The following is a 22765-nucleotide window of genomic DNA, read 5'->3' on the forward strand; positions in this document are numbered from 1 at the left end:
GATGGCTGGCTAATACAGTCAGGATGGAAGGTTGTTGTTTCTGTACTCACTAAAGTGACTAAGGGGAGAGATGACCCAGGAGCTGGTGGAGGTGTTTCTGTCCCTCTCATGTACTCTGTATAGGTAAGGAAGAAAACATGCTTTTGCACTAGAGAGGAAGGAAATGTTCATAGGCACTCACCAGCAAGCCCCAGACTTTCTGTACCAGCACCTTTGCTGAGCCCCACAGGAGACAGCTCTCACCCAGAGCCCACGGGGACAGCACTATGCACAGGGAGAGGCTGTATGGACCACGAACATCCCGTGTTCTGCTCTGCCTCTGTGCTGCTTCTTGGGGACATGGAAACAGCACATGGCAGTGTTGCAAATCTGCTGGGGAAGAAAAACTTATTTACACAAAGTTAGATAAGCAGAGATGTCCTTTATTTGAAAGTGCACCAGGAACACGGGATCATTCCCAAAGAATGTCCAAACAAGCATTAAAATTAACAGCTATTTCTACCCAACATTCTTTTGTTCTTTTCCACCATGCATAAAAGCCCACTTAGAATTGTTCATTAAGTTTATCCTTTACCTTGATTGGCTATTTGTTACTTTTACACATTACATCACTCTTATTGATTGGTCCCTTATTACAGAAGTTATACATATTCACATGTATTTCAAAATCACTTGGCCAACTAACTGATTGATAACTATTAATTATTTGGTGTTCTGGACCAGAGTGGCCTTACAGACTAATTGTCTGGCACTCTAGACCAGACTGTTATCTGATGCTCTGGACCAGAATGTTACCTGGATTTCAGGACCAGAAAGTTACGGGGGTTCAGAACAGTGAACAGCCTAATGGTTAATATAACAAACTCTTTTCTTTCTCTGAAGTAATCACTCCCAGCATTGTTCTTAGATGTTTCATGTCTTGCAAGTGCATGGATCCAAACAATCTGCCTCAATATCACTCTTGTTCACACTGTGCCTGATTTCTCATGCATGTTCTTCTCCTTGGGAGTTGCTTCACCAAGGAGGCCTAGATTTGCTTAGTTATGCTAACTTACCTACAAATGTTACTAAAGATAACTATTCAATAAAATCACATGAATTTTTATATCTTCTGTGACATCAGTAATGCCCCAATGGTGTCTGAAACATCCATCGTGATGTGCAGACACCTCTGCTACCCAAACGTGCCCCTTGGCATGGAGACATGCTTTGCTGCCCTCTATCTCCAGAGCTGAGTCCTTGCCTGCCCTGAGACATGCACCCATTGCTTCTGCTGCCTTTTTATCCCTAACTTGAGTGCAGAAAGATCTGCCTTACGCTTATCTCTGTTGAAGCTGGAGAGTGGCTGATTTGGGGCAAACCTACCCTTTACTTGCTTCAGTCACAAAAAAAGCCAACCAAGAACAAACCTTAAGGATTCTGATGCCAACAGAAGAGTGCCAGTGTACATACACCAGTGTACATACAACACACTTCTTGACTGCATGCTGGGAGAGTGAATTTTCTGTGACTAAATAAAACAGACAGAAATGGCATTTCCCTGATTTTCACTACCTTGTTTTCTCACTCTCTTTGGGCACATTTGCCTTGTTTTGTCAGGAGTTGCCAAAGGTCAGCAAACGAGCTAAGAATAGAGTCCTAAATTAACCCTGCAGCAGAAGAGCACATCAGGCTGTTGACCAAGGTCCTTCTGTTCAACAAACCTTCATTAGCAGAAAGGAAAAAAAAAAAGGGCATTTATCTAAAAAGAAAATTATTGACCATTTAGGTGTTTCTATTTTCCTCAGATTAATGGTTGTTTTAAAACTTCAGTTCACTTGGTGCTTCTCAGAGGAAACACAGCAGAATGGAAAGCAGCTTATTACCCTACAGAAACACTTCTAAATGCCAAGTGGCTGTTGGTGGCCTCTGGGCACACACTGGCCCAGAAACAGCTGGAAGTGGAGGGCAATGGCTGTGGTTGTGCTTGTAAAAGTGAAGGCACAGAGGCAGAGAGGGAATGTAAGTTGGAAGCAATTCCTTCAACCCACTTTGCCTGTAGTTGTGCATCTAATGGAGTCTCAGCCTTTTGTGGTCCTGTGTTAAAGGATAGAGAAATTTGGCAGAAAATACTTCTTGTGTTCCATCTTATCCTCAGATGTCAGAGAGGCTGGGGACAGCTGGGCTTCAATTCTGAGTGATGCACAATTCAGTGGTCTGTATCTGTCACATTCAGTGCATTGAACTACCACAATTACAGATGCACAAAGAGCACGATGCACCTTCAGCCCAGTCACATTCATGAACCAGGACGGCCACACTGAAAGAGTCAGGTGGTGTTCAGTGAGAACTCTCATGGCTGGATGAATGAACAGCAGTTTCTTAAAGAGCTGCAGATTCTTTTGGACTGACAGTGATAAATACACTGTCTGCAAAGCACGGGCAGGTACCAGGACTATGAACAACACATCCAGAGACAAAGGTGTTAACAGATGAAACGACTCGCAGGAGATATCTGGGTTTCCTGGGATGCACTTGCTACAGCCGAGTGTTCCAGTCTCACCCAATGGGTGCCCTATGGGTGGGGAGAGAGGTTCAGCCCAGCTTCTGACCTCAGAAGGCAGCGAGGAGTCCTCACAACCTGTCTGTGGTGGCGTCTTCCCCCTACATTCCTCCTCTCTTAAGCCATTTTTATACTATTTGTTTACTTTCAAGTGGAGCTTGAGTGACTGTAGCCATGCAGACTTTTGTTATAATTGGTGTAAAATGTCCTCACTTTGCTTTTAAAGGCACAGACAAGAAATTCAGAGCACATGCTCAGTGAGGACTGGTTGCACCTTGGAGGCGGGGAGCCTTTGGGATGGAGGGGTGCTTTGGTATTATGAGATCATAATGAGCAAAGTTCAACCAGAGGACGTGATTTAGACAAAAAATGAGAAACTGCTGGCTCAGGGTAGCAACTATGCAGCTTATCAGTTCCATGGTACCATCAGGTTCCCATCCCTTAAGTGATATCACAGAGCTTGGCCACGATGTCTTTACTCCACTCTGCTCCACCCTCCATGCTGTTTCTCTCAGTCATTGTACCAAGCCCCTCTGGTGTTGTCAACATCCAAGGCTGCGGGTTATGTTTCCTAGGGAACTATCAGGGGCCAGAACAGATTCCATGCATATCAGCTGCATTCAGCTCTGAGAGTTCCCTGAACACTATACCTTCTCCTAAGATGTGGATGTCACCTCAGCCTCAGCTAGTTACCCTCAGAAATTATTCCACCAATGGGTCTTGTAGTCCTGGGAGAACCACACTGAGTAACGGACTGGTTTTCCTACTACAGATACTATGAAGACTACATGCAGGGGAGTCCACCTGTACTGTCCAGGCATAGGGTCTCTCCAGGTCATGACCCTGCAAAGAAATGCAACAGGATTAGCATCACATTTCCAGGTTTTTAATCGTAGACCTATCATTTGCTGCTTCCAAAAATGTATGGAAATCTACTCAACATCTTTGGGAACTGAGGGAGAACTTGAAATGCCATGGTGAGATGGCTGGGATACACATTGTCAGGTGAGAAAGGGAAGTGGTAAGAAGGCTGCTACCTGCTGTGGGGTCAGTGCTGTGGCACAGGGCAAGCCGGAGCAATGGGCAGCAGGAGGTAAGCTCAGGTCACACAGAGGTGGGGCAAAGCAGTTCTGTTCAGGAGTCAGGACAGATGGAAGGAGCAGCAATGAAGAGAGAAATTAAGAATTGAATGAGTAAAGGCTGTTGAGACTTACTCAGCCATGGGCAGAGTAGGAAATGCCAGTGCACTGCTTGGAGATGGCTGCTCCTTCCTTCCTACCCTTCCTGCTGGCCGCAGTGAGCTGACAGGGCCCAAGGACTGCGGCTGCAGATTGGGAAGGATGTGGTCAAGAGGCACAGTATTCCTGGATGAGTCATCTGTGCTCAGAGCTGGGAGACGGAAACATGGGTTTAAGGGAAAATTTACTGGTACTAAACAATTATAGCACCATGGGGGAGCTGGGATTCACATGTAGGGTTGGGTGATGAAGGCAGACAGTGAACCCACTGGCAGCAAGGCAGGAAGTTGTCACGGCCAGAGGCCCAGGATGTGATTAACGGCCACCTTCACGGCTCAGCTTTGCCTGTGTTCTCAGTTATAACACACTATCAACTGAGGTGTGTGGAAATGTACCTGGGCTCGGCTGCAGGGTCTTCCTGAAGGAGCATGAGAGCTGGTGACAGGGACAAGGCCTGTGGCTGGCACTGGGACATGAGGCCTCCTAAGCCTGATGCAGCCACTTGAGAGCCCTGCTTTACAAAGGAGGTGGGCAATTCACAATGAATCCTGACTTTATTTTACCTAAATGTTCCACCTCACATAATTTTTCATCCTATTTAGTGTCATGTGATCCACCTTCTAAACCAAACTTCAGTAAGCAGTTACTCCTCACACATAAAGAGCCTAGAAGCTGAAGTTGAAAGCATAAACCCCAACAGGTCAAAATTAAGTCACACTCTGGCAATTAGGGGGAAAAATGTAGACAGCTAACCCAGAGCCACACAAGACTTTGTGCATTCAAAAACACCAATAGTGTTTTATTCAGAAAAACCAAACAGACTCACTTGGAGTGAGGTTAACAACTACATGAGATGACATTTGCTGTAATTATGTGAGCCAGAAAGGCATTTTGCCCCAACAATATAGGAGTGTACAATCCTCATAGAGGCAACAGAACTCCCAGCTCCTCCCAAATGCCTCCCCAGACGTTCTCACTGACTCACCTTACAGTTTCGTGGGTGTTGAGTTGGCCTTTGGTTCTCCCTTCAATCAGTTCATTATTTTCTGGCTCAGCCTCTCTATTAGTCCCCCTTATTTAAACTACACTCTGTAATGTATTTTTTTTAGAGCTTTACATTTTTTCCTAGGAGACTTTCTAGACTTCAGCCCAGATGGGGCCTCTCTTCTTTCCCTTGGCTCTACTCACTGTGAGGAGAATAAAAGCCTCGTCTGTTCTCTTTGGACAGGTTTCCAGAACTTGTAGGATGGTTTATCTGGAAGGAACATTTCATGTTTTTCCATACTGCAACAGACACTGTAGACAGAGATGCAAGTATCTTCACTGGTGCAGAACCAAAACTTAGAAAATGCTCTCTCCATCCCTCTTTCAGACCAAGACAGAAGACAGAGCTTGGACATTCTTCCCACCCCACCACCCTTTACCTCTCAGGAGGCCTTTGATCTCCAAGCTCTTCCTTTCACAGGGACCTCAGTGGTCTCTGGTCCAGCACCCTGCCTGGGCGTATCAGTTCTCCAGCACCTCTCCAGCCCAGAGTGAACTGCTCTCCAAGGATGGAGACCCCACACTTCAGTGGGGCCACTGGCCTCTGTCAAACTATTCGATCACCCTCCCAGACCCTTGCTGAGCTGTTACCTGGAGCAAACCCCAAATCCTCGTCAAACATTATAGAAGTTGGCAAGGAGGGGGCTGCACCTACCCGGGTTGTTCTTTGGGCACTGCTCACTTGTGGCTCTCTCTGGACAGCTGGTTCTCCATGGAAAGGTAGTGCTTGAGATTGCCCAGGGTAAATGCACAGACAGGCACTTAGGGAAAAAAAAATTGCACTAATAATAACTTTTTTTGAGGTTCTTCCTCTTTCATCCTATCTTTTCCATCTCTCGCCTAGGAAATTCTGCATCTGAGAAGACCTCAGGGAAGTATGGGACTTGCAACTCTTCAATGCCCCTGGGTACCATGCTAGAAAGGGCAAGTGTAAGAGTATCTGCCCAGTGGCTACTACTGGTGGGAAGCTGCCCTCTATTATAAACACATATCTGATGGAACATCTGACCTTCCTTTTCCTGGCAAGCAATTGCCTTGCCCCAGATAGAAATACATTCTTTAGCAATATATAAATGCATAACTTAAAACCAGCTTGGACCCAGGCAGGACTGGCAAGGAAAGAAAATCCCACTGTGACCCCAGAGGAGAGCCTGCCAGTGTCATCAGCCTCCCTGGGGTGAGCCCTGTGTCCCTTGCACAGCACAACTGCAGTCAGCAGTGGGGCTCTGAGGCTGTAGAATCATAGTTATTTTGGTTGGAAAAGACCTTTAAGATTGAGTCCAACCACTAACTTAACACTGCCAAGCCCACCACCAAACGACGTCTCTCAGCACCTCAGCTACACGGCTTTGCAATATCTCCAGGGATGAGAACTCCACCAGCTCCCTGGGCAGCCTGTGCACTAACAAAATTTCTTCCTTATCTCCAAACTAAACCTCCCTGGCACAACTTGAGGACATTTCTTCTTGTCCTACCACTCATTACTTGAGCGAAGAGACTGACTCTAACCTCACTACAACCTACTGTCAGAGACTTCTACAAATTGTTGCTGTTGTTGCTGTAGCTGTTGTAGTTGTAGCTGTGTCACTGCCCAGCATGGCTCTGTAGTGTTTATGGGTTGCCCCTCATGTTTACTACTGTAACATTTGCTTTCAGGCAAAGCCTAACTCGCAGAAAACATCAGCCAGTGCCCCTGACTTTGAGAGACACGTTATGACTTGTTGGGGCGCTGTCCTCCTCCAGACAGGGGCTGCTTCCAGCAGGCTTCAGGCCTTGCATGCCACACGGTGCGGAAGGGAGAAGCCTTTCCAAAACAGCAAAATTGGCCTCATTTGGACAGGGCCATCTCCAGGGCTGGAAAGCAGCTGATGGATTCCGACGTATTTGGCACTCCAACAACTGTTGCCTCCATCAAAAGTATCAGTTCCCGAGGCTGGGCATGCCAGCCCAAGGGGTCAGGGGCAGCCCTGCCCTGGGCTAGCCCGCAGCAGTGCTGAGCACAGCTCGCCCAGGTCACTCTCGTCGTTCTCCTCTGGCTCGCTGCTGGAGTGCGAGGGATTGCTGCCAGGCAAGCTGTGGCCGGGGCCAGTCTGCAGAGACGTCTGCCTCTGCGGGTCCGTGCTCGGCGCTTCCCGGAGGCGCACGCTGCCTGCGCACACAGCAGCTCCCTGGTAGTCTGCCGCACAGTAGTTCCTCTGGCTGATGAAGTGTCCTAGCAGAGACTTCTGGAGGGTCGTCTGCAGGCTTTCACAAGTCCTTTGCTTCGTGCTTGGCTGGGTGTAATGCAAATCCAACTGCAGCACCACATCAGTCTGGAAGGGGAAAGCAAAGCGAATCTGAGACCAAGCCTTGAAGCAGAGCTTTCGCCTGTTGCAGCACTTGGCTGGCTGTTCTGCAGGCTCACAGCCCCATGCTGTGGCCTAACGCAGCAATGCTACTGCCAGAGGAAACGGCCTTTACTTTGGCTCATGATGTGTGTAGGCCTCAGACACAGTGTCTGGATTTCATAGAATCACAGAATCGTTTTGGTTAGCAAAAAAACTGTAAGATCAAGTTCAACCACTCACCTCAAGCTGCCAAGCCCACCATTAAAGCATGTCCCTCAGCCCCTCAGCTTCACGGCTTTGCAGTATCTCCAGGGATGGGAATCCACCACCTTCCTGGGCAGCTTGTGAAACCCTCTCAGGGAAAAAGGTCTTCTTCACCTCCAATCTAAACCTTTCCTGGTGCAACATGAGGCCATTTCCTCTTGTCCTATCACTTGTTACTTGGGTGCAGGGACTGACCTCCCCTGGCTATAATCACCTGTCAAGGGGTTGCAGAGAGTGCTCATGTCTCCCCTCAGCCTCCTTTTCTCCAGACTAAACACCCTCAGCTCCCTCAGCAGCTCCCCATCAGACTTGTGCTCCAGACCTTTCCTCAGCTCCAGTGCCCATCTCTGGACACTCTGCAGATTCTCAGCGTCTCTCTTGGAGTGAGGGGCTCAACACTGAACACAGCACTTGAGGTGTGGTCTTACCAACACTGAGTACAGGGGGATAATCACTGCCCTGGTCGTGCTGCCTCACTCCAGGATGTCATTGGCCTTCTTGGCCACCTGGGCACACTGCTGGCTCATGTTCAGCTGTTGTCAATTAACACCCCCAGGCCCTTTCCCTCCAGGAAGCTTTCCAGCCCCTCAGCCTGTAGCATTGCATGGGGTTGTTGTGGCCCAGGTGCAGGACTCAGCACTTGGCCTTGTTGAATCTCATACAATTGGCCTCAGTCCATCGCTCCAGACTGGCCAAGTTCGTCTGAAGAGCCTTCCTGCCCTCAAGCAGCTATGCTCCTGCTCATCTTCATGTCATCTGCAAACTTATTGAGGATTTCAGGACTTCTGAAATCAGGCCACCTCACCTGAGATCTCATCAGCCCAGCACTGTCAGTAAGAGCATGGCCCCCAGGATGCTGGCATGGGGGAATTAGGCAGGAGAGAGGCTGCACCCAGGCATGGCACAGCACCCATTCTGGCCACAGCACAGGGCTGCTGCACTCACTAGAGAAAAGTGTGCAAGGGAAGGGATAGGAACCACTTAAATAAAACAGTGAAAGCCAACAGATTCAGATGGCAGCACTCCACATGGATCCATTCACAGCCTAGCACTATTTTAGATTTTCATAAAAGATGGTGAAGAAATCAGAAAATAACCATATTCCTGGCAGCCAGATCCCTGGACCTGAACCCCCAGCACGAGGCTGTATCTGAGATGCTCGATTGTGCAAAGTAGAGGGGTGTATAATGGAGCAGAAAGATTTTAGCAGGCAATGCAGGGTCCATGTCTCATGTTTACACTTAAAAGCCATGCTGAACACCTGGGCAGGGTTCAGAAAAGAGTTCTGGGAACAGTCAAGGACTAAAAGAGCTGCTATATGTTGAGGCACATCAGGCTCTCAGCAAATGGAGCCTGTTGTAGGCAGGTTCAGGCAGCAGCTTGAGAGCAGTGCTTCGGGTTAGCCTGTGTAGAGCAGAGCAGAGAAGCAGCTGGCAAGATCCACTGGCTGTATCTGAGAAGGGGTAAAAAAAAACCAGAGAAGCAGGGTGTACACTGCTGTCTGGGGAGATATAATATGCTGGAAGAGATAAGCCAAGTGACTAACAATTCTGCCTCCCTGATGGTCTTTAAATAGTTCAAAAGTCTTTTGAAGTGTGCCAAAGCAGCAAGGCTTGAACCAGACTGGTGATGGCAGGGGATAAACCCTCCGGCTGCTCAAGATCCTGTCCAGCCTGTGATCCCATCTCTCAGGCAAGCACACAGCCTCATGAGATGTCCTTCATCTGAAATACTTGGGCTAGTCTGATCTCTCCTAGGTCGACACAGGCAAAGAACAGGCTCCCTGGCCGGGCAGTGCAGAAAAACAGAGATAACCAAGAGAAAGAGGACGGCTTTTATGCCCTGGAGATCAACAAGCTCCTCTAAGGTTGATCTGAGCGTTACAGGGAGGATGCACAGTACCAGACAGGTGAGGGTGCAGGAGAACCACGGAGATCTACACCAGGCAGCTCTCTACCTGAATCTTCTGTAGTCCACAGAGCTGGAAGATGCAGTCCATCTCCTGCCCCTTGCACACAGAGGTGAGCAGGGAGGCCACGTGGCATAGGCCCTCTTCTGGGATGCCCACAGCACCTGTCTCCTGGGTCAGGGAGACAAGAAGAAACATGGGGATACTTCAGTATGGGTCTGAGCAGGGAGGGACAGACACCCACCCATCAACTGCACTGCTCCTCTGCACACAGCAGTGCCCAGGGCTGGCCCGTGCCCCTCACGCTGTGCCACCACCACAATGCAAGGGCTACAGATATAGCGACTTTATGCACTTGCCTTATGCATATTAACAGCATGGCCAAGCTAAGCATCCCCTGAGCACATCTACTGGCACAACTGTGGGGCAGGGGGGTTTCCAGCAGCAGTCAGGGTCACAGCCACCTGTGGTGTAAGCAGTTAGTCAAGAGGGAGCAAGGTTTCGAGAGCATAGCTGGAGGAAGCTACCAGTTGCACCAGGTGACAAGTTAGTCCCCCACCACCTATAGAACTGTCAATTCTTGCTGATTTAGTCAAACTTATCCAGAATAGCCTCATCTCTATGAGATCTTCTTCAGTAACCATCTTACCTTGGAGCCACTGATAGTACAAGAAGGGACAAGGAAATAAGGGCCCTATAGCATCTTACTTTGGGTTTCAGAGCACTAGGACAGGGATAGCCCATGGCCCAGCAGCCTCTTCCATGAAGAGATGCCTCCCTCTGCCAGTTGGCTCTGGGAACTACCTCAGTGTGATCCTGCTGGCTTGGCCAACACTAAGATGCCCTGACCAGGTCTTGGCCACAGGAGCTTAGCAGCCTAGGCAGGGGCTTGCTATGGCCCCAGATACAGCCAGTGGTGCACAAGGAGGGATCAACCCTTGCAAAACCTCCTCACTGCTGGCAGAGTTGTGCTTGGCATGGTGTTGAAGAAGGCTGTGAGGACACTGCAGGGAGGCAGAAGTTAGATAAGCCCTGGGAGCTCTCACTAGCCTTTACAGACCTTCCCCAAACTGCCTGAAAGCAGACAAAACAATCTGTTTCTGGCCAGAAGAACATTGGGGGTAGAAGCTAAAATGTTGAATCCCAAATGCTGGCTAGGATCTGTGGGCATCTGTTCTGATCTGCTGGCAGAACAGGAGCAAATGCCACTGCTGATGCAGCAGGTCCACTGGAGGAAGGCTGAAGAAATTCCATTTATTTCTTCTTGACACTCTGTTACCAGGGACCCTGCCCCATTTAGCAGTGGGCTCATATTTCTTCCTGCATTCTTCTTGCTGCTGATATACTTGTAGAAGCTCTTCTTGTTGTGACCAGATTCAGTTACAGGTGGGTTTTGGCTTTCCTAACCCCATGCCTCCGTGCTTGAACCACGTCTCTATAGTCTTCTTACATCACCTGCCCTGACTTCACCTCTTGCACACCTTCTTTTCATGTGTGAGCTCAGATGGGAACACCCAGCACGCCCATTCAGGTTTCCTGTCACCTTTGCTTGACTCTCTGCTCATCGGGATCCTTGAAAGTCCACCAGCTCTCCTGACCTCTCACCTCTGAGGGTTCTGTGGCACACCCACAGAACACAGCTCTCCAGCCTAGTGACCTTCAAGGCACTTAGCTGGGCAAGGAGCAACCTCACCTCGAGGGATCAATTAAAGCCCTGACATGTGACATTCAAAGTCCCTCAGCTGACAGCAAGTCATTATCCACAAGTATCTGCACTCCACTAAACCCCCAGCCTCAACAGCCTCTTGTGCCAGTGACCCCCCAATCCAAATACAGTGCATGCAGGCAAGTGTTTCCTTCCATTAGCCTCCTTTGTAATTTCTGTCCATGTAGGAGTCAGAAAATGAAGAAAAGCATTTTCCAAACTAATTTTTTAGCTGTTTCATAATTATCTATAAATGTTTCTCCACGGTGGAATAAATTTTCTTATGAAGGTGATGGCTGGGAATTGGCAAGGCCACAGTTTTGCCTGGTGTAGAGTTCCAAATACTCTAAGCAAATTGGGGAAAGGCTGTTAGGGAGGCTGTTAGGACAAATGGCTCCAGATCAAGGGGAGATCAGGGACCTAAGAGACCCAACACAAAAGGGTTTTTTTAAGTAAGCATTTGAAGAGTACAGAGGAAAAAATGAGAATATCTTAGTTCTCAGAACTAGAGCGTGGCCAGCAGGTCAAAGGAGGTTCTTCTCCCCCTCTACTCTGCCCTGGTGAGGCCTCATCTGGAGTCCTGTGTCCAGTTCTGGGCTCCTCAGCTCAAGAGGGACAGGGAAGTGCTGGAGAGAGTCCAGCACAGGACCACCAAGATGATCAGGGGAATGGAACATCTTTCATATGAGGAAAGGCTGCGGGAACTGGGGCTGTTTAGTGTGGAGAAGAGGAGCCTGAGGGGGGAACTCATTAATATTTACAAATATCTAAGGGTGGGTGTCAGGAGGTTGGGGCATTCCTTTTTTCTATAGTAGTTAGTAACAGGACAAGGGGTAATGGGATGAAGCTGGAACACAAAAAGTTCCACTTAAATATAAGAAAAAACTATTTCACCGTGAGGGTGAGGGAGCCCTGGCACAGGCTGCCCAGAGGGGTTGTGGAGTCTCCTTCCTTGGAGGTCTTCAAGACCCGTCTGGACATGTTCCTATGCGACCTGATCTAGGTGACCCTGCTTCTGCAGGGGGGTTGGACGAGATGATCTCTAAAGGTCCCTTCCAATCCTACCATTCTATGATTCTATGATTTCTAGATATGTCCTAGAGCAGCCTCTCTCTCTGCAGACACCCTGCAAACCAGGTAAGACACAGGATGGGGGAGAATCCTACCACTGGACAACTGAAGGAAATGGACCAAGGCTAGGAACTCCCATCATGTTATCCCTGGCAAGCGCTACAGCAAGCTCAGGATCTCTGCTTAAGTCACTTTGACAAATAGAATGTGCCAAATGGTGGGAAAACTACCTTTTCCTCAACCAAACAGCTTCCTAGGTTCATTCCCCAGGACTTAAAACATGCACCTCACTTCGAGCCCGCTTCTGCTTCTCAGCAATGCAGCTGTGGCTCAAACAGTCCCCAGCTCCCCTCAGCATCCCTGAGGAGGGCAGGCAGTGCAGACTGAATCCTGGAAGGCGGTGAGTGCCTCTCCCTGTGGGCCTGCAGGCAGAGGTGGGTGGCCTCGACATGTTTGGCTGCCATGGGACAGATGAACAGCACTCAGGTGGACGTGGTGCCCTGTCAGCAGACACTGCTGGAGGTCAGTGGTGAGGGCATAAGGATGGGGATCTTACTGCCCTAGCTACAATAGAGGCCTGTTTTGGTTTCCCCAATCCCTCCTGAGACAGCTCTGGACAGAGGAGCAAGCAGCTGCATCCTTTCCCCATAATTGCTGATATGCATGCACACGATTTTAATGTGTTGTTAGGGAGCTCACAGGGGTGAAATGATGCTCCAGCTTGGTGATGGGCAGGACCATGCTCCAAATCTCCCAGTGGACACACCACGCAGCATCGGTGATCACAACGTGCTCATGGGCAGCGTCCCTCCACCAGCAACAAGGGCCAAAAAATCCATCACATGCTACACCTCAGCAAAAGGACTACAGAAAAGAAGGAAGATGGTTAGCAAGAAGGAGCAGCAGATTAAGTCCTAAGAGGTGGCACAGAGAGTGCTAGAAAAGACCACGCTGGCCAGTTAGGAAAGGAATTAAGAAAGCACACAAGGAGGCTGGTATAGGTCAACAGGGAAGAAATGTAGTGTTGCATTATTACAGTGGGTTCAGAAGGCATGGTTCAAAAAGCCAGACCTGCTTCCAAACACAGAAATCAGAAAAGCTCTTCACCTCAATCAAATGAAATGCAGTAATTTAATCAGGCAAGCCAGAAACTGGTCTGAGGGATAACTGGTTAAAGGCATCAAAACTGGCACCAAATGTATCTCAGAAACATAGTAAGCAGTCTGCAGGGCACCCTAAGGGGCTTTCACAGAGAGGAATCACAGAATGGTAGGGGTTGGAAGGGACTTTGAAAGATCATGTAGTCCAGCCCCTCTGCCAGAGCAGGTCACCTAGAGTGACCTAGAGAACTCATCCAGGTGGGTTCTGAATGTCTCCAGAGAAGAAGATTCTACAACCCATCTGGCCTTCAACTAGACCCTGCCCCATTGATCACAACTCTCTGCCTTCTTCCCTTCAGCCAGTTAACAATCCACCTCACTACCTGATCATCCAGCCCACACTGTCTCAGTTTTGCTGCCAGGATGCTGTGGGAGATGGTGTCAAATGCTTTACTGAAATCAAGATAAACCCCATCCATTGCACTACCACCATCTATCCACCTGGTTACATCTTCATAAAAGGCTATCAGGTTGGTCAAATGTGACTTCCCATTGGTAAAATCACGTTGACTGCTTCTAATGACCCTCTTGTCCTTCAATGCCTGGAGACAGCACCCAGGATGAGTCTTTCCGTCACCTTTCCAGGGATGGAGGTGAAGCCGACTGGTCTGTAGTTACTTGGCTCCTCTTTCTTGCCCTTTTTGAAGACTGGAGTGACATTTGCTTTCCTCCAGTCCTCAGGCACCTCTCCTGTTCTCCACGACTTACTGAAGATGATGGAGAGTGGTTTAGCAATGACTTCTGCCAGCTCCCTCAGCACCCACAGGTGCATCCCATGGGGGCCCATGGATTTATGTACATCCAGATTGCTCAAATGATCCTTAACCCAGTGCCCACCAACCAAACAAAACTCCTCCTTTAACCTGACTTCCTCTGGAGTCTGGTACTCCTGAGAACAGTCTCCAGCAGTATAGAGAGAGGCAAAGAAGGCATCCAGCCCAACCCCCACCAATGGCAGCAGAGGAGAAGATCCCTTTTTCTCAAGACCCCTTGGGCTCACCCTGACCACCCTCCCAGCCCTGCCCTGGGACTCACGATGGGCCGGTGGAGGCAGAGGCAGGGATCGGCAAGGCGGGCCGGGGCATGCAGCCTGGCACCCACACACAGCACATTGGAGAAGAGCCAGTGGAAGAAGAGCTCCGCCTGTGCCCCGCAGGGGAAAGTCACCGTTCTGCTCAGGGGCTCTGGAAGGGAGAGCCGAGACAGGTCATTTCCTTGGAGGGTCCCAGCGACATCTCCCTGCAGACCGGCGTCCCTGAGGGGTATGAGGACGCCCAGCCCTCCCTCCCTGGCCCCCAGAGCCACCCCTGTGCCCTGCCTGGCTCACCGTGGCCGCATCCCCGGCGCTCAGCAGCTGCTCCCATGGGACAGATGGGGTCCGTTAGGGACCGAGCTTCCTTCAGAGTGTGTTTGATCTCCATCACCTGCTTCCCAGTGACCAAGGGATCCCGGCCAATGTCTAGGGCAGAGAGTTTGGAGGCATGAGGATCATGTCAGATTCCTTATTTATCTCCCTGACTTTCAGACTCTACATGAACATCGCCGTCCTGCTGTGGTTTGGTTTTTCAGAGGGCTGGCTGGTAGGGGTGGTGTGGTGTGGAGCCACTCACTTTCTGCTGCTCTCTCTTCTCATCCTGCTACTGAAGTAAGTGGGTTTTAGTTCATCCCTTACCTTCTAGCACATTCTCCAGCATGTGTGTAACCTTCTTCTCTTGCAGAATATGCTTCTTCAGATATTTCATGAAGATCCCAGAGCTGAACTCCCCATCCTGCAACTCATAAGCTTCTGCATCTTCGCTCCTGCAAGAGTAAGGACTCATTGTCACATTACTGCACTAGGCATGAAGCCCTGGGTGTGAGCCAAGGCTTTCTGACCCCATCCCAAACTCTGCTGTCTGAGTCCAAGTTAATTCCTCAAGCAATAATACCAAGTGCTTGGGTTTGGTCCAGGAGGGATGGGAAAAACAGTGAAGGGGGATGGGAGGGGACAGCACAGACTCTTTTGCCAGCCTAGGCAGTGGAAAAGTCAGCGGAACTGGTGCTGGAGCAATAAGCAACACTCATCACCTCAGGATGCTTAAGGTGATCTACCCATAGAACCCTGAGAATCAGGCTCCAGCCTGAAGGACAGAAGACAGGAGCTGAAGCCACCTCCACACATAACTTACAATCGATGAACAGGCTGCACTGGTGATGTCAGAGAAAGAAGCGCCTAAACAGCAAATGCTCGAGATGGAGAGTGAGAGACAGACGAAATGAGAGAATCCCTCTCAAGCTTCCAAAGCCACCATGTTGAAGGGGTGTGAGGAGACATGGCTGTGCCAGCATTTGGTCCCGTGCCACAGTGTGGGGACAGCAAATTGCACTTACGTAGCGTAGCCATAGACGGTGTTGCCCCAGGGCTCCAGTGGCTGCACGTGGGAGAGGGCACACTCTGGGTTGTACCTGCAAGAGGAGATGAGGGCATCTGTCAGTGTGTGCCTGGAGATGACAAAGCCCAACTGCTCTACTGAGTCTACCACCAATAAGATGGACCCTCATGTCAAATACAACCACCTAGGTTACTTGGGCAGTGACAGAGCTAAAGCTGGGGCCTTGGAAAGGACAGGAAACACAGGGAAAGAGGAGACAGGGCCAGCTTTGACTCATCTGCACTGGCAAGCTGCTCTCTGCCCTACAAGCGGGGCTGGGGCTGTGGGTATGCCCTCTCCTGAGGCTGGCTGTTAACAACCCAGACAGCAGCACAGTGCAGAGAACACACAGGTTCCCTGTGGCCCAAGGGACAGCTGTCCCTTAAGAAGCCAGAGGCCTGCCCATTGCATGGCTACAGCTCACTTGCTGTCCCAGGGGTATGGGGTGTCCTACAGGCCCCTTCCAGACTATGCACACACTTTCTGTTCCAGACAACTTTCTGCTCCACAGCTGATGCACGTCCCAACGTCACTGAGATGGGGTCAGTCTCAAAGCCCACAACTAGTCCCATCACCCTGGTTTGGATGCAGCTCAATGATCACATATCCTGTTATTTCCAAAATCAAGCAGATTCTGGGTGACAGTCCTTGTTTCCACTGAAAAAGGCATCATGGTTGCACGTAATGGCCAAGCCCTACCCATCTGACTACAGCCAGACTCAACAGCACAGAGAGTGGCTGCCTCCAGTTTACACCAGTGTCTTGGAGCTGTTCCCCAGAACACTGCGATAAGAAACAGGCACAGAAGCAGAGTTCTGTGTAATTCATTTGCAGCAGAGTTTGAGGGGCTGAAGCTGGCATGCTAAGTGGAGCAGAAGGGAGGGTCATGTCACCAGCAGCCAGCATGTTACCTACTGCTGGTGGCACAGATTGGGGATGTTTAATGGCAGTATTCATCTGCCTTGGGTACATTTGCTAAAGATGGGCAGAAGAAAAAAGTGGAAAAGGAGAGATGGTTCTAAATATGAACACTGAGCAGAGAGATTTATCTGCTCCTCAGCCACTTCTAAGTGGATGCAGAAATTCAGAATTCCAGGTCGAAGGAGAAAATGGGACTCCAAAATAAGATGAGGTCCTGTTGTCTCCATATATCTCCCCACAGCCGACAGACACAAGTTGATGTTACTCTTTTGTGATGGCATCAGGAGGCATCCCCAGCTCCAGCAAGGCCTCCAGCAGAAGTGCTGGCTGTGATGCCCTGCCCCAGCAAAACACAAGCTTCAGCAGGGGCATTTCCAGACTGTGACCAAACACAGAGAGGCCTGACAGTGGGAAAGGTGGCAGCACTCCCTCCTGCTCCAGACCCCAAAAAAGTCTCAGTTAAACAGCACAACTCATGCAATCTGTTTCTGATCTGCATCCCAGAAAGGAGATGGTGTCCTCCTTCTGTCCTAAGCAGCACACACTAGAAACCCTCATAAACTCTCAAGGAATTCCTGGAAGAGGCAATTGGATCCACCCAAAATCAGCACAAGGCTCCATGTTCCTGGTTCCTCCTCCACTGATGCTGAACATGTGCTACCACTTGGCAAAGGGGGATGTGTTTCTCATTGCCTTGGCATTTCTGATACCAGCATATGGAGTGAAGAGATACTCCGGATGAGATCCATCCAAGCACAGACACAGCCCCTCCGGTGCACACACATGGCTCAGTGGACTGTCGACAGACTTGCAGCATCAGTCCACCAAAAGCGTGTTAGGAAGGGAGGCCCCAGGAGCCTTGTTTTACAGAATGGTGTAAACAGACACAACTATGAAAGTCAGACACTTTGCTGTGCTGGAACAGTGACTTCTCAAGAAAAATGTGCTCAGGAGAGCTTCTACAGCAATCCTCCACGAGCCTGGGTGCACTAACTGCTGTGCTCACTGTGGGAAAGGGAAGGAAAGAAGTGTGAGGTTTGGGGGAGCAGAGAGAAAAACAATCACACCACCACACCTGAACTCACAGCAGATCTTACACTGCGCCTTCCTCCCAAAGCACTGAGACTCCACTGAGAGTGGAAACCATGGGCAATGCCCAGAAAAGAGACATCAGCTCAAAAGCTTCTCCACAGATGGTCACCTCTATGTCCCCACGCTGCCTCCACATCACACACTGCCCTCAGCTGGGCTGCTCACAGCCTGCAGGCACACCAGCCCTGCTCCTATGGCGCAGACACGAAGGCCAGGCACTCCTGCTTGTGCCCTGGCCTCTCCCCATGCTGCGGAGAGCAGCAAGGTGCTGCCATGCATCTAGGGGGCAACACTTGGCAGTGACAGGAAGCCACATGCTCTGCTCGCAGTAGCAGCACAAGAGGGAGAGGGGACGCTGCACTCTGGGCACTCAGGGCAGCATCAGGGGACATCAAGCTCTGGAACCCAGAGCAGGACACGTACCAGCATAGTCAGCTTGTAAGCTATCAAAAGTGAGCATTCCCGCCTCTGCAGCTACAAGGTACCAAAGATTTACCATCTTTCCAGGCATTGTCAGCTCCCTCAGGGCAGCAGTATCAAAAACCTGTCATCTTTCTGGTTCTTAGTGCAGAGAACCACAGAAGGAAGAGGGAGACTATTCTGCATTTGCCCTGTCAGGTCTTTTTTGACCTGTAAATCTGCCTAGGAGACTGAAAAAAATGAACTAATGACAGCTTCTACTGCAACAGTCTACTGAAAATGGGCAAGCAGCAATTTTCTACAGTCCATATGCTGCAGAACAGAGATCAGTAGTCCAAGGGAAGATGATGGGCCTTTCACAGACAGAAGGAAAAAGCTGTTCTCTGACCTCAGCCTAGGTCTCACTTCACAACATGACTACTTCAGAAGCATTTAAGGCCAGTAAAAACTCAGTAGCACAGCTTAAAATATCTTCCCCACCATGTTGTGCTTTCTGAAATGTTAATATAAACACAACCTGGAGTAGAGAGATGAGCTAAACAGTCCCAGCCTGAGCATTGGGTCAACATGTACCATGAAAGCACGAGGTCAGCGAGACACTGCTCTAGCCTGCCAGGCCTGGTGGTTCAGCGCATTCGGGTTAAAACACAAAAAGACAAACCCTATGCTGTTTCAGCCAACAATTTATGTCAGGGCAGAGCCATCCCTTTAGGTGACTTGCCTGTATTTGCCAAGCTTCTTCACTCTGAAAAAAAAATCAAGGGAGGGTCTCAAGTCTCTTCTCTCTAGCAGATCTCACATAGAACCACAGAATGGTGGAGGCTGGAAGAGACCTTTAGAGACGATCCAGTCTAACTCCCTGCTAAAGCAGGTACACCTCAATCAGGTCACACAGCAACGCGTCCAGGCTGATTTGGAAACCTCCAGTGAAGGAGACTCCACAACCTCTCTGGGCAGCCTGTGCCATGGCTCCCTCACCCACACAGCACAGCAATTTCTCCTCGTGTCCAAGTGGAACTTCCTGTGTTCCTGCTTGTGCCTGTTGCCCTTTGTCCTGTCACCAGCCACAAGAGAAAAAAGACTCAAGCAGCATCTGATGCTCTCTGCCTCCAATACGTGATCAACTGCTCCTCCCAGGACATCCTACCAGACTGGACAGTCTTGCTCGTTTCATGACACAGCCTGATAAACTCTGACAGAGCTGTTGGGCTCAGCAACCTACTGGGGCCCACGGCCACAGCAACCCCAGGAACACCCCTGTGGGTGTGTAGGAGTCTACCACTGAAGCAGAGGCCAAGCCTGGCCACTGTGTCCTCTGGTCCCTCGGAATGCCATGCTCTGCCCACCCCTGGCCAAGAAGTGGGGACAGCACCCTACCATTTCCTGCAGGTGTCCAGCAGGATGAGGTTCAGGGCCGTCTGCTGCTGCTGCATCTTCTGGAGGATCCTCTGAACGCTGATGCAGTTCTCAGGGGCGTATGGTTGTGGAGCATCAACAGGGACCATGTAGTTCCTCCCCAAATGTTCGTATCCGTGCCCGGCGTAGTAGAATACAGCTGGGAACAGCACGAGGAGAGGATGAGTCACGACCCAAACCTGCAGGTGTGCAGCCAGCTCCCCACAGCCATGTCCCACCTCCTGTCCAGACGGGATACTGACACAGGGCAGATGTAGACCAGCAGCACCTGTGAAACTGGAGCTAGGTTTACCTCACAGTTTTGACTTTTTTCCAGTCGAGTAGACCGGCAAACGGCCCTGAGAGGCTCTCCTCTGCTCCTGGTTTCCAGTATCATTCATCATGAAACCCCGAAGTCACTGGGTTGACACATTTCCATAACCATCTGTACTACAATGCCCAAGCTCAGCATCTGCCAGGCTGAATATCACCTTCAGTCACAGTTTCAGTTAATTGCCAGCTCTTCATAAGAATGTGACAACTAAGTATTCCACCATAATGAAAAATACATTAACAGCCTTTTAAATGAGGAGTTCCTTAACTTCTTAGTTTTGGAGAAGAGACTAGCAATGGATTAGGTGATGAGAAGGCTTTCAAATGTCTGCCTGAATTTACACACTTATAAGCTGGTGAAAAATGAGATAAGAGTCCTCCAGCTGGACAGAACTTGCAGACCACATGCTTCAACAACCTCAGACCAGAGACCAGCCCTGTAAGGCAGGCGGGGAGTCAGACTCATCCAGCTGCTGGTGGGAAGTCTAATACTCCCCAAAAATTTTGATTTTGAATTTTACTCTGAAGTACATGAAACTTAATTATGGCTTCTGTCTTCAAAAGAGATGGGGAGACCCATCTTGGAGAGTCCACACTGCAGAGCTCAGCACAGCCCAAGCTGGCGCTCCTCTCCAACTCCTGCACTCAGCAAAGGGCTTTCCTTCTGCATAAGGATCCCCACGTGGCCTGTAGCTTCCTCAAAGCTGCACAGGGGTTGGCTACCGCTTCCCTGTACTGGTGCAACCGCCTAGGGGATGCTGGCAAGGGCCAGCTTGGGGAACTGACATGGGTTAAAAATAGCTCTGCGAGGTGACACAGACTGCAACTGAAGGACAGTGAAGAACCAGAGGTCAGAAATGGGAACAAGTGGCTAAGAGGCAGAAGCAGGAGAAATTCAGTAATCTCTCCTCTGTTTTCCCACCATTGCTCCTGCCCCTGTAGCTTGCAGGACACTCGCTCTCATCTGTATTGCTGCAAGGCATGCAGTATATGGGGAAGAGGTTGGAGGACTGAATGCATGACCTCATCGTGTGGAAGACAGAAGGCATAACCTCACTGTAAAAAAGGCCTCAAGTCACTTTTGGTTTCTATGCTCAGGGGACGATGGAAAGTTACTCAAATGGCTTTTTTCACAGGTGCCCCACAAAGTTTGTGTTCCTCTTGGATCACAAGCCAGTGAGAGTGGGCTATGATTTGCAGAAGTTCTATACTTTCATAACTTGCAAATCAAAGCCACAAAATCCACCTCTGAGACTGTAAACAAGTATAAACCAGGAAACCTTCTGGAAAAATCAGATGCAGGCACTTCAGGTTTGGCCTTTGATCAAGCACTGATGGCTTTCATCCCTCTGCCTCGCCTCTTGAAAGGAGGCGATGAGATCCATTACCAGGCAGTGTCACTGACACCTCTAAAAACCTGAAATATTACAGAAAAGCCCACAAAGAATGAATCAATCATGAAATCTTCTGAGGTTGTCTTATACACCTTGAGTGCACTGTCAAGAGCTCCCCACGCTATATAAACCACCCAGACTTGCATTTGAATCAAAATGACGTGAGTTTCACATCAGCTGAGCAACTTTGCAAACCTCTCCTGGACTTAATCTCGCCTACTGAACAGGAAAGTAGTCAACAATTAACTTGGAGAAGGAAAAGATTTTTTTATTCTGAGCTAGCATTTCAGTGCTCTTCCCACACCTTGTGAGTAAAACTGCTGTTCAGAGACAAGCTTCCAAGTACTAAATTTAAAAGCAGAAGGTCCAGGCACTGTTTATAATACAGATAATGTTGGCATGTGGCTTAATTAAGGCATGACAGCATTTTCCTAGTATTTCACTCACAAATTTCTACTCTCATTCAATTTCTGACCTTATTTTTTTGACTTGGGACTTTTAAGACACTTGAAATAACATTCGAGGGATTCCCTGCTTCCCTGAGGGCTGCATAATTAGGTCACTCTGGGGATGTTTGGGGCCTTCAGAAATCCTCTGTAGCTTTTCTAAGAGGACATCTGGAGGAAACAGCCAGATGAGCCACCACCTCCAAACATCACCTTGGACATGCAGTCATACAATATTCCTGTGCCTGAAAACAAAGCTTCTTTTTCCTCTGGGCTTGAGAAATCTCACAGAAAGTTCAACAATAAGAAGGCCAAAGTCCTGCACTGGGGCTGATAAACGCAGACAGCATTTTGGCTGGGACGACTACTAGTTAAGGAGCAAGCCTGGAGATCATGGCCTGGGGTCACAGCAGACACCATGCTGAAGATGAGCCAGCACTGACCGGGGACAGAGCTAGGCCAGGAGACACAGGATCACCAGGGAAGCTTTCACTGCCCTCCATGGCCCCGAGGAGACTCCACTTAGATCCTGTGTCCAGTATTGGGAACCTCAGTTTAAGAGGAAGGTGAAGAAGGTGGAAAAAGCCCAACAGAAGCTACCAAGATGTTGGGACCCAAGACCTGGGAGGAAACAAGGAAGGAGGTGGGCTGAGCTCGTTCCCACCAATCCCTGTAGGAATGTAAACATCCAATAGCTAAGGATATGTGAGGGAGGGACAGCCATCCAGACAGCCTCGCAATAAAGATGAAGTTTAGGAGGTGAGATACATATTCTTCAGCTCTTATCAGCATCCAGAAGCTTAATAAAACTCTAAAAGCAACAAGAACTGTGCCCAAACACTCCCCTACATGGCTACATCCTCTCTTCTGATCTGCATCTCAGCAGTATCTCTGCCGCTGGAGTTAAACTTCAGAAGACAGCCAGCCTCACTTCTCGGGCATGCTGAGGGGCCTCCGTGTTAGAACAGTCTCTCACTGCAGCCCAGTCACAGTCTTTCACCCCTCAGCCCTCTCCTCCCAGCTTCCCGATTCATTCCATACACCTACGCAAAAGCTCTCCTGACCACCTGTGGTGGCTGCTACAGAGGATGGC

General features: G+C 49.5%; 1 protein-coding gene across 9 annotated transcripts in view; it reads right to left on the reverse strand.

Annotated features, from left to right (window-relative positions):
- Positions 1-401: 401 nt before the first annotated feature.
- The window catches only part of LOC104559806 (mucosa-associated lymphoid tissue lymphoma translocation protein 1), a 31211-nt gene continuing 8847 nt past the window's right edge, over positions 402-22765 (reverse strand). For 3 of the 9 annotated variants that reach the window (XM_061999958.1, XM_061999960.1, XM_061999956.1), the window contains 7 exons: positions 19482-19659; positions 15631-15705; positions 14933-15060; positions 14588-14719; positions 14296-14444; positions 9373-9495; positions 4551-7136 (listed from right to left, as the gene is read on the reverse strand). In XM_061999958.1, coding sequence (XP_061855942.1) covers positions 6780-7136; positions 9373-9495; positions 14296-14444; positions 14588-14719; positions 14933-15060; positions 15631-15705; positions 19482-19659 — 1142 coding nt within the window. In that variant the 3' untranslated portion in view covers positions 4551-6779. Of the gene's footprint in view, positions 3386-3756; positions 3932-4175; positions 4292-4550; positions 7137-9372; positions 9496-14295; positions 14445-14587; positions 14720-14932; positions 15061-15630; positions 15706-19481; positions 19660-22765 lie in introns of those variants that run through there. The other 6 variants (XR_009819073.1, XR_009819075.1, XR_009819072.1 and 3 more) reach the window with 6 other exon arrangements.

This window comes from Colius striatus, chromosome 7 (genome assembly GCF_028858725.1).
Source record: "Colius striatus isolate bColStr4 chromosome 7, bColStr4.1.hap1, whole genome shotgun sequence".
Lineage (NCBI taxonomy): Eukaryota > Metazoa > Chordata > Aves > Coliiformes > Coliidae > Colius > Colius striatus.